Genomic DNA, 17,605 nt, shown 5'->3' with positions numbered 1-17,605 from the left:
GTAAGGAAAGATCCAAAAAGAGAAAAAGTAGGCGTTTCTAATGATCTAGGACAGAGACAAGGATGAGTCTCTTAGGAAAGTGTAAACGGGAATGAGGAACAAGACACAGGAAATAATTTCTAAGTGAGCAAAATTTACATACTGAGAAAGGAAAGAATGTTCCTCTAAAACATCATGCTTTTTCAGACTTGAAGACTTTCACTGGACTTATTCCACTGAAATGAACTCATCCATCGGAAGTCTGTCTAAATAACTGCTTCTTCAAGGACACCTTTCCTGGCTTGCAGACCAACCTAGGTCTCCTCTAACATGCTCCCATGGGCTCCAGTACATTTCATAAACATCCATCACACATGGAACTGCAGGTTCAGTGTTATCTTCCCCTCAGACAATAAACTTGGGAAGGGCAGAGAGAATTACCTTGACCTGGGCATCGTGGTACTCTCAGTGCCTAGCATTGATCCGGGCATACGTTAGACACCGTAAATAGTTGTTGAAAAAATAAATGGGTTTTGCAAACAGGTTCAGTTTTAAACCTGTTCTCCCATCAGAGAGCCCCACCAACCCTGATCCCCTCCAAGAGGAAACTTCAGTCTTAACCATGCTGGGTTTGCAGTACTTGTAGAACATTCAAGTGGAGACGTCCATTAGTCCTTTACAGATGCCAGGGTAAGAGACGGATCAAGGAGTCTTGAAGAAATCCTAATAGCTGAAGTCATGGTTGCTCTCCTCCTCCTCCTTCTGTTATTATAGTTACAGCTAATATTAAATGAACACTGATAATCTGCTGAGCATTTCTCATGTATCTCACCTATCTCTAAACAAACCTTATTGAATTAGGTACCATTATTGACTCCTAATATACTGATGAGAAAGCGATACTTTAATTGTTAGAAAATTTGCCTAAAATCAGAGAGCAATTAAGTAGCAAAACAAGAGCTTGAACACAGGCAAACTAGCTTAAGAACTTGTGCTTCCTCCAGCACATAAGAGCACCCAGGGAGAAAAAGATATAGACCAGAGCAAAAAGAGAAGACAAACCACAGACCATTAAAACTATCACTTCAGGGCTTCCCTGGTGGCGCAGTGGTTGAGAATCCACCTGCCAATGCAGGGGACACGGGTTCGAGCCCTGGTCCAGGAAGATCCCACATGCCACAGAGCAGCTAAGCCCGTGCGCCACAACTACTGAGCCTGCGCTCTAGAGTCCGCGAGCCACAACTACTGAGCCCACGTGCCACAACTACTGAAGCCTGCGCACCTAGAGCCCATACTCCGCAACAAGAGAAGCACTGCAATGAGAAGCCCGTGCACCACAATGAAGAGCAGCCCCCGCTCACTGCAACTAGAGAAAGCCCACGCGCAGCAAGGAAGACCCAACACAGCCAAAAATAAATAAAATAAAAATAAATAAATTTAAAAAAAAAACAAAACAGTATCACTTCAGGGGGAAACACTATAAAGGAAGAAGCAACTTAAGAAATGGTATTCACACCCTTGTGTAATTACTTCCCCTTGAGTGTGAAATGAACCTAGTGACTTTATCTAACCAAAAAAATACAGCACAGGTGATGGGATGTCACATCTGTGGTTAAGTTACAGAAGTCTGGGACTTCAGTCTTGATAGAGGATTCTTTACTGCCTTTTTGATTTGCATACTTTGATGAAGCAAGCTGCTGTGTTGGAGAGGCCCACATGGCAAGGAACCGAGGTCCTCAGTCCAACAACCCACGAGAAACTGAACGCTGCTGATAGCCACTGAGTGGACCTGGAAGCAGATCCTTCCCCATTTGAGCCTCTGGAGGAGACCACCGACCCTGGCTGACGCCTTGACTGCAGCCTCGTGAGAGGCAGCGAAGCCACTAGGCTGTGCCCAGGTTCCTGATCTACAGAAACTGAAATAATAAATGCGTGTTACTTTAAGTCACTACATTTTGGTCCAACTTGTTACATTGTTACATAGCAACAGATAACTAATATAAGCTGAGAAGAAAAGTCTAGAAATATAGATGCTTCAAGTTCCCCCTACATGTGTCTTCTCACAGTGCTGAGCAGAAAGCTAAGAACTGAGCTTTAAGAAAAAACTACAGTTAGAAGCTGAGAAAATAAGGAAAATTCTGAAAAATATTCTGAGAAAACAACACTTGAAAGGCTCAGATCCAGGCTAGTAAATGAGTGATCAAAGATTTTAGAGGTGGGGTGGTCAATAGTGCTACTGAAGCAGCACGAAGACCTGGCCTATGGGGGAAAATCACGCAATTTTCTAATTAAAAAGTAACTTTCAAGGTTGTATTTCAGAGAAGTAATGCTAACAGAAGTCAGTGGAAGACATAATAGACGGTAAAAAATGCCTAGAGATAGAATAGAGGATAATTACTGACAAAACTATGGACTCAGAACCTCTAGTTACCATCTACAGATGAGAGTTGAGTACCAATATCAATGAGAAAAAATTCAGATGCGGCCAATCTTTTAATAACTCAAACTCCTGATTAGACTCTTTCAATTAACTGGCCGGATTTGACATTTCCCATGTATACAAAAATCAGGCTGAAACTGAAGTTGTTTGAATTAAGTTGAGATTATAAGGTTCCTCGATTCTAGAGCTCAAGTTTGACCTTTCAGGTTTTAATTTTTTTTAATCATTTCATATAGAGTATTTTAATGTTTACCCATACTTTTGTGACCCTCCCTTACCCTAAAGTCAAAAGCAAGGTTTCCTATGCTTAAAAGGCCTGGATACTATATTCTAATTTTAACCCTATCTCTTCCCATCTGACAGGTGGTACTTCTATTTCTAATTCCAGGGTCTGGCTCCTCATCAAGGGGATGAGAGCTGTATTTCTCTGCTATCTCTTCAGATCCCTAAGGTATCATAAACTTCCCCCTTCTTTTCCTACTAAGCTATCACATAGTTGTTCGCATCTATATGTCAGGAATTATTTTTGATATTTCATGGTCATCATCCTACCTCGTCTCAATTTTCTACAATAGCTTTACTTCCAACAGCATGTTTAAACAAAGATGTTCTATTTCTAATTTTATTTTGAAATTTAAATCTATGCTTGTCTCTCATGTTGAACCATTCAATTTTCTCCAATGTTTCCCTAAATTTCAGAATCTGTGTAATTCTTTTTACATGGATTTGTATCTACAAGCCATCTTAAGTGAGCAGTTCATGTAAGAGAGCACAGACCTACTTGTCGACAGCACCAGGAGTTCAGCAAGATGTCCTGCAGTAATTCCCGCAGGCAGCCCCAGGGGCAGAGCTGATGAGAGCGTACAGTGCAAAGAAGCCATAAAGCCTCTGGAGAAGAAAGGATGGCGCTGTGAGGTCAACAGCAGTAGCAGCAAGCACAGCCAATCTGAAGGAATGTGCACAAGCAGAGCACGGAACTTTTCTCCTCTGGATTGAGCTGCGAAATAAGTGTCAACAATCTGCTATAAATGGAAACTGAAAGAGCCGGGCAAGAGGAGGAAAGCAGGAGGGTTGGAGCAAGATGAAATAGTAATTATCTCCTTCCAGTTGCTCAAGCCAAAAACATGGAGACATTCTCAACTCCTTCCTTTCTCTCATTCCTCCGACTAATCCATCGGCAAATCTCACTGAGTCTACTTTCAAAATATATCCAGAATGCAACTAATTCTCCACAGGTCTGCAGCTACTGCTGTAAAGGGAGCGACCACCTCCTGGGGCCAAGGCTGCTGGAACAATTTCCCACCTGGTGCCCCTGCTTCCACTCTCGCTCCCTCCCATCTGCCCCCCACAGCAGCCACGGAGATCTCCTAGAACAAGCTCTCCAGGGGCCTCCCGTGTCACCTAGGATACAACCCAGAGCTCCTGCCACGGCTCACAGGCGAAATCCCACAGGAACCAACCTTAATTCCTAAGCCCCACTTTACTGACCCCACTTCCTACCATGCTCTCGCCCGTCCCCTCCCCTCCGCTCCGCTCAAGCCACACTGACCTCCTCCTTGCTGTGTTCTGAACATGCCAAGCACACCCCACGTCAGGGCCGCTGTATGTGCTACTTAGTACCTCTACTTGGAATGTTCTTCTCCCACGTACCCCTGTAACCCGGGCCCTCACTTCATTCAAGCCTCTACGTAATATCGTATTACTTTATCAATCCTATGTAAAAGAAAACCCCCTGGTCACTCTGTCCTTACCTTGTTTATTTTTTTGTCTTAATATTTACCACCTAACGTGTCATGCACTTACTCATACATCTCTTTATTAACTGTCTCTCCCTGCCCCTCACCTGCCTCAAGTGGAATTTAAGCTCCATGAGAATGGGGCATTTTCGTTCTTGTTGTTCAGGTATTCCAGCTCCTAGGACAGTACCTGTGCATGCAAAGTACTCACTTCATGTCATTTGTTGACTCAACGAACGCATGAAAAGACTATCAAAACAAGACTCAGAGAACACGACAGGAGGAGCAAGAGTACGTGTATTTCGCTTTGGTAAAGAAACGGGATTTGGGACACTGAATAAAGAAAATGAGAACTCCAAACCCAAGAAAATTTTATGGTGATTTCAGCGAGCAAACAGACAGAGGGTACAGATACGATCCAAGCTCTTCAGAAATAAAACTGTGACTTGGTTCTGGAAAAATGTGATAATGAAACACAAAACATTCCAATAAAGATGGCAGAACAATTCAGAGTCTGGGCTGAGGAATACAGGTGTGAAATAAACCATTTTAAGGGAAGACTTTGGTTAATCATCTGTCAGTTTTTTTGGCTGTTTCTTTGTTTTGTTTTTTAGAATAGAAAGTTTTTAGCTGGAACAGAAAGAGTCAAAGACAAGCCATGAATATGGTTCAAATAATCATCTGAATGCCATCCTGTGGTCACAATGTTTCAGGTGCAGAAACAAGGGCATAGTGGAAAAGGAGGTAGAAGGCAAATGCAGCACTAAAATGCATCTATGAAACACTGATCAAGAATGTGTGCAAATGAAAGGGAGACTGAAACATTTGGTGTTGCTTTAAAAGCCTAAAGAGAAAAATTAAATAAAAACAACTAAGCTGATAACATCAATCCAAAGGCATACTGGGAAGGCACAGGCTTCAGAGAACATGCTAGAAGATGAACAAAGACAGACTTCATGCCTAATAGGGGAAAAGGGGGGAAAGGAAAACAGAGAATAAACATTTAAATCAGACACACAGAGCAGAAAGACAGTTCCAACTAAGGAAATAAGAGAGAGTGGGCCTGCTTCAGGGAAAATGGCTTTAACAACAGAGGGAAAAAGTAGGCAAATAAAGAACATCTAGGGAAATTAGGGAGGAATTATCGAAAGGAGGAAAATTTAAACTAGAATGTCAGATAAGCCAAACTGTAGAGTGACAGGAGTAAAAGGGAGAAGAAAAGGAAGTCATAAATGTTCAAGCGTAGCCTCAAAAATGGCATAAAAGACACCAAAATTAGTTAAGTGGGAACACGTGATTTTTACATGAGCTGCAGCATTAAGGTGCAGATATAAGAATGAAGTAAATCACTAACCAGCTCTCTGACCTTGAACAAGGCACTTAACCTCTCTGGGACTTATTTCCTCTGTTTAAAAAAAAAAGTGTGTGTGTGTGTGTGTGTGTGTGTGTGTGTGTGTGTATGGAGGGGAAGTCAAAAATAGTCAAAAATGGGTGATCATTCTAAAGTCTTTTTTCCTCTAGCTTATTAAAGAGGAAAAGACAGGAAAAGCACAGAACTCTTTTAAAGAAAGAAATCAGAAAACTAGAAAATTTTCTAAATGAGAAGAGTAAGTTAAGGACACTTTTGCATAGTGCTTTACAATTAAAAAAGTGCCTTTACATGCAAGATTATATACGTTCCTCACAGCAAGCCTGAGAGACAGAAAAGGCAGGCATCATTTAACACCACTTTCCAAATGGAATAACTGAGGCTCAGAAAGCTTAAGCAACTGGCTCAAGGACACAGAAACAGTGGCAGATCCAGAATCCAAGCCAGGTTTCACAGCAGCACAAAGTCCACTATCCTTCTACGTTCAGATGCTCTCCTCCTGTGTGACTAAGGTTTTGCAGGAAATTTTTGTGGCTTATTAGGCGGTAGATAAGGGAAGAGCTATAAACATTTTTGAAAAACCAACAACCTGTTAATTTAAACTAAAATTCCTTTAGAATTAAAGAAGTTACCATATACGTAAACTACACGTACACTAATTCACCGTACAAAATGTTTTCCTACAAAGTTGAACTTGGTTGCCACAACCTACTAAGACTACTCTTTCAGTCCACCTGCCTCTCTTTTAAAACAGTAAAGCACTATGCAAAACTGCTATTACGGAAGTTGTAATATTTTCAGCCTTTCTGAATACAGAATAATTGACTTTGATCTTGAACTGTGACGTAGCTATTAAAACATTAAACAAGCTGTTTCAATTAGTACATCCTGGGAGCCAAGAGTATAGAGAAAGTGGCAGAAGTAGACTGAGAAGGCAGTTTTGTTTGTAACATCTAACAGGACTGACACCACATCTCTATGGTAGTGATAATAAAGGATCAGGTCTTTCCTTATCCTACTCTTTGCTCTAAAAGCCAAAATCAGCTAGAGCTGCCCAATTAACTGCAGGACTGGTGAAAAATCTCAGGAATAGAATCTGCTGCTTATTGGTCTTATTTTATCACTCCTTCTCTTTATGTACATTTTAATTGAACAGAGTAAGTTCTAGACAAAATTCCAAAAACATGTATATGATTCTAGTAGTTTTATTGTAACAGGCAAATGTTTTCCTTCAGAGTGGTTAAGAAACTCCAACTGAGGGCTTCCCTGGTGGCGCAGTGGTTAAGAATCCGCCTGCCAATGTAGGGGACACGGGTTCGAGCCCTGGTCTGGGAAGATCTCACATGCCACAGAGCGACTAAGCCCGCGAGCCACAACTACTGAGCCCACGTCCCGCAACTACTGAAGCCTGCACGCCTAGAGCCTGTGCTCTGCAACAAGAGAAGCCACCGCAGTGAGAAGCCCGCGCACCGCAACGAAGAGTAGCCCCCGCTCGCCGCAGCTAGAGAAAGCCCGTGCACAGCAACAAAGACCCAACGCAGCCAAAAATAAATAAATAAAACAAATAAATTAAAAAAAAAAAGAAACTCCAAGTGAATAGTTGCACATTTTCCCAGGATCTGCACTCCTCTGCATTCTTCTTCCTCTACCCCAAGTAAAGGCACCTATGATTTCTTACAGCCCACCCAAAGCTACTCTTCACAAATCAGCAGACCGTGCCTCCTTCCTCTTGGACATCGCTGCAAGTCTTCTTGATGGAAGAAAGGGTGTGAGATAGGATAAAGGATCAAAGGGCAGTTTAAGGGCAAAAAGGGGGAAAATCGCAAAAAAGGACCAGAGAAAGTGGAAACTGGAGCTCAGTGGCCACGATCATGTTCCTGTTTTTTTCCTGTATTTCTTCATCTTTCCCTTGTGGTTCCTCTTTTAAAGTAGCTGGACAAACAGTGGCCAGATAAGCGCGCTGGAAGCAGAAACTTGGGAGAAATCCAAGAATATACTGAATGAGCCACAGCCAATTATAAATTATACATCATCTGATTATCAGGCCCTGACATGCACAAAGACCATACAGAATAGACAGTGTAAATGAAGAACACCAAATCTCGGTCAGAAAACCTGAGTTTTTAAGTCCTGGTATGCTGCAGGATTTCCAACAAGTGACCTTTCCTGAGGTCACTTTCCTCATCTGTAAACAGGGATAATACACCAACAACCTAAATATTTTACAGAGTTGCTGTGAAAATCTATGTGAGAAAAATACCACACATTTGAGGCAAATACCTTTTAAAATCACTATAATGTCGTAAAGGATAATAAAACCCTTAACTGAAGACCCTCTCTGCAATCACATACAGTACCCATATTCTGCCTCTCTTAGGAGTATAAGCATGATCCAGGCAGATAAATTTAACTGGCTTTTCAGTCACTATCTGAAACAAACATTGTAATAAAAGAAGTTCCTACAGTCCAAAGATAAACTACAATTATTCACATACAAGGCTAATGCTCTCACGGTCAACAAAATATGTATATCAAATTTTAGTTCCAAGAGTGTGCTAAGTAATCTACATCTTCTCATTTAATATCCTACCCATATCCAGTGTAGTAGAAAAAGCACAGGGCTTGATGTCTGAATGACCCTAAGTTTGAATCCCAGCTAGGTTATCATAAGTGGTAGGCCTTAGCCAAGTCGGAGCTAAAATATCCTCAAACGTACAGTAAGAATAATGCTACCGATGTCATAGGATTAAAATTACTGTGACCATGGCTGTATTGAGCCTAACCTGGCGCCCAGCACACTGAGGTTGCTCAATATATGGTGGCTGGTAATCTGATTGCCTTTCCATTCCCCCCAAGCAGGCATCTTTAGCTTCTTTTAGGAATGCTTAAACTACACAATCAAACAAGATTACCAAAACCTCTCTCAACCAAGAAGTACAATGAAAGGGATTCCCTAAAACCATTCACAGATCCTGAAATTGTGCCCCTAAAATTAACGTGAGCATAAGATCAAAATCTAAAAGGTTTAAAATCCATCCTTCCTTCACATGACCTGTGTAGTCAGGTGATCTAAAACCTAAATGGCCCTTCAACCACTGGCACTCCTGAGGGAAGAGGTGGCTATTCTCTAACAGCCTCCCCATTAGGAGGCCCTTTTGGTAAGAGCTAGGCTGACTGCTGTCCCTTCCCTGAGAAGGGCAGGTAAAAACAGGAAGATAGGAGAGAAGAGGATTTAGCTTAACTTGGAAAGCTAAATTAACTAAGGAAAGCAGAGCAAGGAAGATTCAGGACATTATCTTCTTCATGACTTCACCTGAAGCTTGTGCCCCAACTATATACACACTTCGGTCAGTTTTGTACAGTTACATTAATACGCCTTCAAGCTTTTTCAAGCTTTCCTTCCTCTAGGGTTGATGGCTAGTTTCAGATTTGATCCATAACAAATAAAAAAATATATATGTATACAAATGAGAATTGCATTGAAGACCGAAGTTGGCATTTAATCAGGCTCTTTTCTCCTTCCAGCTTAGTGTTAAGCAAGTGTTCACCTTTTTTTTTTTTTTTTTTTTTTTGGCGACTTATGATATTAAGACACGTGCCTTCATCCAGCAACGAAGCAGCAATGCGTAAACTAGACTTTACCTTGTCTTTTCCCACCAAATTTTCCCGTTTAGAACTTTCCTCATTGCCTATGCCTAGCCTTTTGGGCAGTCTGAGTCACACGTAATGACTGTCAAAACAGATGGTCTGACACACACAAAAGAACTACTGGGAAGAGTCAGTGTCTGTGTACAAACACCCACGTGCGATGATCTCCTGAACAATCTCCTCAAACTCACAAGATCAGACAGAGATGGATGGTGGAGGAGGGTGGAGTAGGGTGGCCCGGAGTGGAGCTGGATACAAAGAAAAGATTAAGATCTGGGGAGTAAAACGGAAAAGAACCACAAGAGAGTACAGAGAAGGAGAGTCTATCATTTACCACAGTGAGGAGGCAAGAGCCATCAGACTAGGTAGGAACGGAAGAATCTGTTGGGGAAAAACTACAACAGTCAAGAGAAAACAAAGATTTCACCAAATCGAGACTTAAGAGGGAGCCCTCTCTCCTGCTCCAATTCCATGGGGGTTTTGGGTTTTTTTTCCAGGAAGCTACAAAACAGTTCTTTTTCAACAGCGGGATTATACTAACAAAAGCAAATAAAGGAAACCTATGCTAAAAATGTAACCTACCTACACTGAGCGGTCTGAAAACGGAAATACTTCTTCCCCCGTAGAGCAGTGGGTTTCAAAACAGCAGGAACAGGGAGAGGGATGAGAGCTGTAAGAGGGGGAGGGGAACGGCCGGGCTCTTCCTGAACGTAAGGAGTCTTCGGCCTAAATGCTTATTTTAAATGCACCTTTCTGTGGGCGGCTGGCAGGTTCCTCACTAAACACAACATTCGACTGTGGAAGTCGGAAGCTGATGAGTGGTTCAAAGCCCACGGGGACTTTAAGAGCCGCTGCAAACACAAGGCTGATGCGGAACCAGCACTTGCTTCGGGTAGCACTCTAATCATCCCCGTCGGGCGCCTAGAGCTCCAGCGAGGCTTGAGCCGACTCACTGTGCGAGGGAAAAGAGAAAACTAACTGCAAAGTTCAAGGGAGAGCCTAAGTTTAGCCAGAAGACCGTGCAATCAGACGCAGGAGGGTGTGAGCCGGCAGGAGGTGGATGCTATCCGTTTGCTCCACGGGGTGCTGCACAAGAAGGAAACCCCTTTTACACACACACACCGCGTTCCCTCGCCCCGCGCCCACTCCCGGCACACACTTACTTTCGTCCGGCCATTGATCTTGTAGTTGCCCAGCTTCCCGTTACAGTGGCGGATCAGGTCGTCCATGCTGCTCATGAGCAGCCCGATGGTTTCGCAGCCGGGCTCCTTGCCCTCGATCCAGGTGATCTTATCGCCTCGGATGTCCTTGGACGAGTCGCTCTTCTGGCTGACCAGCTGCCCGTCCGTGAACTTGCCGGTGTCGTGCAGGGCGCGCACCTCGTCGCCGATCTGCTGCCCGGTCTCCTTGCCCAAGAAGTCGTCCACCACGCAGATGCCGTGCTTGTTCATGCAGGGCACGATGTACTCCAGCGCCAGCTTCAGCGCCGGCAGCGGCTTCGTCTGCCCGTTGGGCCGCAGGCCGCCGCCGGGGCTCAGCGCCTCGCCCGGCGCGCTGCTCGGCGGGTACAGGTTCGCCTTCTCCTGGTACAGCGACGAGCGGGCCAGCGGCTCCTCCTTCGCGGGCTCCGCCTCGGCGGCGGCCGCCGCCGGGCCCTGGCCGCCGGGCGCCGCGCGAGGCGGGGACGCGGCCGCCGCGGGGTCGGCCGCCGGCTTGGCCTTCGCCTTCGCCTTCGCCGCGTCTCCGGCGACCCGCGGGCCCGCGGCCTCGGCGGCGGCGGCTCTGTCCCGGCGCGGCGCCGCCTTCCTGGCCTCCCTGGCCCCGGCCCCGGCGGCCCTGGGCGGCGGCGCGGGGCCGGGATGCTGGGGCTGGCCCGCTCCGGAGGCGAGGGCGCCCTCGCCGCCCTGGCACACGAGCTTGTGCTTCTTCCAGTCCTGGCGCTGGTGCTCCTTGCTGCAGTAGAAGGAGCTGCGGCAGCGGCTGCAGCGCAGCAGGTTCTCCATCTTCCCGCACAGCTCGCAGTACTGCCGGTCTCGCTCGCTCGGGCTCGGCCCGCCGGGCCCGCCGCTGTCATTGGCCATGGCGGCGGTGGCGGCGGCGGCCGAGCAGGAGAGGTGGCGGCCGGACGGCCTCGCCTGGGGCCGGGGAGCGGGCGGAGCCGCAAGGGCCGTCACTGCGCCATGCACCCGCCGCCCCTCGCCTCGGGAGGCCGGCGCCCCGCGCCCTCGGCCGGGCCGCTTCCTCGTCCTCCGGTCCCGCCGCGCGGCGCCGGCCGCCGCCTCAGCGCCTCATCGCCGCCGCGGGCTGAAGGAGCGCGGCCTGCGCGGCGGACGGCGACCTCCGCTCGGGCACGCGGGCCCGGCACGCGAGATCCGCCGCCTCGGCCGCCGCCGCCTCAGCGTCCCGGGCGGCCCGGCTCGGCCCGCGGAGCAGCGCAGGGCGTGCGGGCGCCACTCGCTCTGCGCGCTCTGCACGTACACCACGGCCCCGCTGCGACCCGGGCGGGCGGCGCGCGAGGGCGGGGGGCGGGGCAGGACGAGGGGTGGGCCGAGGGGGCGGTGGCCGCGCGCTCGCGCTCGGGCGCAGGCGGTACCCGGGCCGCCTCCGCTCTCCCGCACTCGGGCGACTGGGGCTCGGAGCCCGGCCTGGTGCCCTCGGGGCCCTCGCCGCCCTCGCCAATTGCGTCCGGGGCGGGCCCGGGACGCTGCCGCGGCCCGCCCGGGGACGCCGAGGGGCAGGCCCGAGAGCGGCGGAAGGGAGGGGTCCGCGCCGCCGCCGCCGCCGGGCCCGCGCTCCGGGCGGTACCGACACCTGCTGGGCAGAGCGCGGCCGCGAGGTCGTCGCGGAGCTGGGCGGCCTTAATATGGCTGCTGTTTGTGTGCGGCCGACTGGGTGTGTTCCAGGCGCGCTCCAGACTACGTTGCAAGGTGGCTGCTGCCATCGTCGTGTTGCATCGGAGGAAACGGAAATTCAGAGAAGTAAAGTAACTTGCCCAAGGTCACGCAGAACTGGGACGGAACCCAGAAACCAGACTCTAGGATTCCAAGGCTCCTTTTTCCATTACGCCAATACAGCCTGTATTTCAGGAAGGCCCGAAGTGGTTAAAAACAAAACTAAGTATTGCTGCGGTGTCAGTCCAAGCCCCTGTGCCCCGTTTCAGCCAAATTTAAAGGTACTGAAATTCGATGCTTTTTTTTTTTTTTTTTTTTTTTTTTACCATTTTTAAATCTTGCGGAGTTTAAACCCTTCTGAAAAAATGTTTGGCTACCTAGTCGACTAAGGTAATCAAAGCTCATTTCAGGGTCCACATTCAGGCACTTAAGCTCAAACTGCTGGAACTTCTCCTGAGAAGTGGATCTGGCCGGGGCGCGGGGCGGAGGGAAGGCAAATGGGCATTACTGCATTAACGACTTTTAAGTTTAAACAGAAGTATCTCTTATTATTAGAATTTGTGCTATGCTGATGAGTACAATTCTTTCTTTTATAGTACATAAAAACCTTACCAGAAATAAGCCAACGGTGTTTCTTTCCGCCCTGCCATTTATTTTTGGAATAAAAAGGGCTGTGATTGCGATGTTCACCATCTTTTTTGAGCACCTGCTAATGTGGGAAATGCTGTGCTGGGCTTCTGTACCATCTGAATAGACTGCAGGTAACTTCAGCAGTCCTTGAGATGTTAGCCTTCCAGATTAACAACACAAGAGCTGACATGTGTAAGGTTAAAAGCAGAATAATATAGGGACTTATAAACCACTTTGTAGAATATTTTTTTAAAAACTAGCCTGAATCCAAAAACTCTTCATCAACTACACAGAACTTAAAACTGTCATTAAATTCTGCCATATAAATAAACAGTACCCTGGGGATCCAATCTGGTGAAAGAGGACAGTAATTCCAATTAGCTTGGCCTTTGGAAGACAGATAAGTTCCGTGCAGGGGGCGGACGTGTAAACAAATAATGACAACCTAGAGCTCAGAGTAAATGCCCTAAGAGAGGGTGGATAGGACGGGGTGGGAACACAGAAAAAGGAATTGCTAGCCCTGCCCATTGCACTAATCAAGATTTCAAATCGATTAATTTAGAAAGTCTTTAAAATGGCTTAAAAAGTTAGCTTTTAAAACGTTTTGACATACGTAAATTATAAAAGTAAAATATAATTTCAATACAAGTGAAATCTAAGACTTCCTTGGCCTCCTTTTGCTGTAGTAATGATAACTGATTAAGTATTCTCAAGTTTGCTAGGGAACACTCATTCTACAAACACTTGATTCTTCTAAATTTAGTTATTTGTAGATATTAAAAGTAGTCCAGCAATAACTTTAAAAATTACTATTTAGGTCTGCGGCATGCAAAGAAGTGTATTTACATCTCTCTATGCTTTTTTCATGTATTTTCGTTGATAGCTACCTAAAAGATTAGATGTCCGTATCAAAACCTTTATTAGCTTTCATTTTGTTCCAATTAAGTATACAAAATCACAAACTGAACATGTGTATCTTGAAAATGATTAGTCAAATGTGACACTTTCAAATTTTTCATGAATAGAACAAATATAAAATGTGTTTCAAATACTTCCAAAGATCGATGATTTCAGAATTTTCACTTACTCAGGTTTAATAACCTGTGAACTCATTCCAAATTAGTGAGGTTTCACCAAACCATCTGCTGACCATGCAATAGCCAGTGAATGACAAGTTCACCAAGGAGATTCTAGAACTCCACCGGCATGTAGCTGTTGTCATTTATTCAAATGTTACAGAGAAGATCCACACTGTCATGCAGGAATTTATCTTATAAACACTTACAGGGTACTTACTATTATGTGCCAATCTCTGTTCTAAGCATTTTACAAATATTATCTCATTTAATCTTTACAATCGCTGTGAGGTGGGTACCATTATTATGTCCATTTATAGAAAATGAAACAAGAGTAAGGCAATGAGATGAGTAGCACTAAGAGTGTTACCTAATACTTTGAGAAGAACAAAGGCTTGTGTCTCCCAAAGCCAGTAATTAGTACAACTTTTTCCCTGCCCCAAACCTAATGAAGATCAACTGGTCTAAAACCTGAAGGATGAATTCAAGGAAAGGTGCTGTCATCTCCATATCACACCAACTTGGACCAAAGCTAATTGACCACCTCTTTCACTTTCCTTTGTTCTTCTGGCAATGTTTACTTAAAACTATAAAGCAATAACCACTATGAACTGATGAGAGACTTACAGAAAAATAGAGGCAAAATTGAGATTAAATGCAAAGGACAGAATTAAATGAGGAAATGAATTTAGAAATGACTGTGTCGAGTCTTGAGGAAAGCCCAGTGAACAGGCTTTGCCCTCAAGGGACTAGCCCTATTTCTCCTTTAAAAATGTTTAAAATGCACAAGAGAGCGTCTTTTCTGCTCAGGAAATCACACATCTGATTGTTAACTAATGACCTCTTGTTTCCCCATCTGTGACAATCTTGTTTTAATGCATTACAGAGAACAGAAAAATCACAAGTACAACATAGGCATCCCACCAAGATAAACAGGAAGACGATCTTCAAGTTCTGGGAAAAGCAACTAAAAATTTGAGCCATTTTCTAACTATAGTATCGGGACACGCACAAGTAGGTGTCTTGGAAAACAGCACCTGCTCTCTTCTGTACTGGGTGTTCTGCCAGATGCACACATGCACTGTGCTTCCCCATGTACGTCGAACCAGGTTTACTGTCTACCAAGGTGGTTCCCTTATGAAAATAAAATATTTAAATAGACTTTGTATATATTCAGGAAAATTCATCTATCACCCACTTTATCAGCTTATGATTTAAAACTTACTAATCCAGTTAAAAATTGATCATCTCAAGAAATATAACATGAAACTTTAGAATCATTCCTCATTATAATGATTTATTGATTTATTTATATAATGTATATAAATATAATGGGTTAATATAATTACACTATGAGTTGTTTTTTGTTGTCATTGTTGTTGTTAACAAACATTACCTTAATGTTGAACCCACTTTTAATGTAGTCCCAAACAGTAACTTATACCAACCCAGGTTAAAGACAGCTCAGTTTTTTCTGTAACTCTATTTTTGTGGGAAAAGGTAAACATACACAAAGATAGAAATAGTAGTATAATCAACCTCAGCCCTGATTAGGTCAATAATTATCAACTTCAACAATTATCAACATTTTTATATTCTTGTGCCCTCCCATTTTGCCTTTTCTTTTTCTTTTTTTTTTGTTTTTGGCTGCAGGATCTTGGTTCCCCGACCAGGGGATTCAACCCGGGCCCACAGCAGTGAAAGTGTGGAGTCCTAACCACTGGACCGCCAGGGAATTCCCTCTGTTTTGCCTTTTTTTTTAATTTATTTTTTACTGAGTTATAATTGACATATAACATTGTATTCATTTTAGGTGTACAACGTAATGATTTGATATATGTATATTTTATGAAACAATTACCATAGGAAGTTTAGTTAAGATTCATCACCTCACACACAGTCTTTTTTCCTTGTGATGAGAACTTTTAAGATCTTCTCTCTTAGCAACTTTTTTATTTATTTATTTATTTATTTATTTATTTATTTTTGGCTGCACTGGGTCTTCGTTGCTGAGCGTGGGCTTTCTCTAGTTGTGGCGAGCGGGGGCTGCTCTTTGTTGCGGCAGGCAGGCTTTTCATTGCGGTGGCTTCTCTTGTTGCGGAGCACAGGCTCTAGGCACACAGGCTTCAGTAGTTGTGGCACGTGTGCTCAGTAGTTGTGGCTCGTGGGCTCTAGAGCGCAGGCTCAGTAGTTGTGGCGCATGGGCTTAGTTGCTCCGCGACATGTGGGATCTTCCCAGACCAGGGATTGAACCCGTGTCCCCTGCATTGACATGCGTATTCTTAACCACTGCTCCTCCAGGGAAGCCCCTCTCTTAGCAACTTTTAAACCTGCAATATAGTATTGTTAACTATAGTCACTCTGTACGTTAGATCTCCCAGACTTACGTATAACTGAAAGTTCACACCTTTGGACCATTTCACCGCCCCCCCAACCCACTGCCCCTGGCAACCACTAATCTATTCTTGGTATCTATGAGTCAGTTTTTTTATTTTCGGTTTTTAGAAACCGCATGTCGGTGGGATCATACAGAATTTGTCTTTCTCTGTCTGACTTATTTCACTCAGCATAATGCCCTTGAGATTCATCCATGTTGTCGCAAAAGGCAAGATGTACTTCATTTTTATGGATGAATAATATTCACATATATATACATATATATGTATACACCACATTTTCTTTATCCATTTATCTATCAATGGTCATTTAGGCTGCTTCCATATCTTGGTAATTTTAAGTAATGTTGCAATGAACATGGTGGTGCAGATATCTTTTCCACTTAGTGTTTTCATTTTCTTCAGGTAAATACCCAGAAGTGGAATTGCTGGCTCATATGGTGGTTCTATTTTTAATTTTTTGAGGAACCTCCATACTGTTTTTTACAGTGGCTGCACCAATTTATACTCCCATCAACATTGCACAAAGGGTTCTCTTTTTACCATATCCTCACCAACACTTATTTCTTGTCTTTTTGATAATAGCCATTCTAACAGGTGTGAGGTGATATGGTGGTTTTGATTTACATTTCCCTGATGGTTAGTGATGTTGAGCACCTTTTCATGTACCTGTTGACCATCTGTATGTCTTCTTTGGGAAAATGTCTATTCAGATCCTCTGCCCACTTTTTCATTGAGTTGTTTGTTCTTTTTCTGTAATACATATAGTATACCAGATATATGATTTGCAAATATTTTCTCCCATTCTGTAGAATGCTTTTTATTTTGTTGATGGTTTCTTTTGCTGTACAGATCGTTTTAGTTTGTTGTAGTCCCACATGTTATTTTGCTTTTGTTGCCTTTGCTTTTGGTGTCAAATCCAAAAAATCATTGCCAAGACAGACGTCAAAGAGCTTCCCCCCCCTATATTTTCTTCCAAGAGTTTTATGGTTTCAGGTCTTACATTCAAGTTTTTAATCCATTTTGAGCTGAGTTTTGGTGTGGTGTAACATAGTGGTCCAGTTTCATTCTTTTGTATGTGACTGTCTAGTTTTCCCAACACCATTTATTGAAGAGACTATCCTCTTCCCATTATATATTCTTGGCTCCTTTGTCATAAATTAATTGACCATATATGTGTAGATTTATTTCTAGGCTCTCTATTCTGTTCCCTTGATCTATGTGTCTTTTTTAATACCAATACCATACATTTGTGTGTTTTTTTCATCTTTTATATACATTTTCCCTGGTCCCATCTCTTTGTCAGGAGACATTCTTATTTAAATGTGTTGAGAGTTCTACCCACATCAAATGGGAAGTCCAGTTCCCTCCCCAGGGATCTGCAAAGCTCTGAGCAGGGGCAAAAAGATGGGGGACAGGGGCAGGGGGAGCACAGTTTTC

At 44.4% G+C, this 17,605-nt stretch overlaps 1 protein-coding gene across 1 annotated transcript in view; it reads right to left on the bottom strand.

The window, feature by feature from the left end:
* Positions 1–11,666, bottom strand: part of EGLN1 (egl-9 family hypoxia inducible factor 1) — a 57,458-nt gene extending 45,792 nt beyond the window's left edge. The window contains exon 1 of the mRNA XM_068547620.1: positions 10,336–11,666. Within this exon, the coding sequence (XP_068403721.1) occupies positions 10,336–11,253 (918 nt within the window). The 5' untranslated portion in view covers positions 11,254–11,666. The remainder of the gene's footprint in view (positions 1–10,335) is intronic.
* Between the last annotated feature and the right edge of the window lie 5,939 nt (positions 11,667–17,605).

Source organism: Eschrichtius robustus, chromosome 7, assembly GCF_028021215.1.
Source record: "Eschrichtius robustus isolate mEscRob2 chromosome 7, mEscRob2.pri, whole genome shotgun sequence".
NCBI lineage: Eukaryota > Metazoa > Chordata > Mammalia > Artiodactyla > Eschrichtiidae > Eschrichtius > Eschrichtius robustus.
This window is presented reverse-complemented; position numbering and strand designations above follow the sequence as displayed.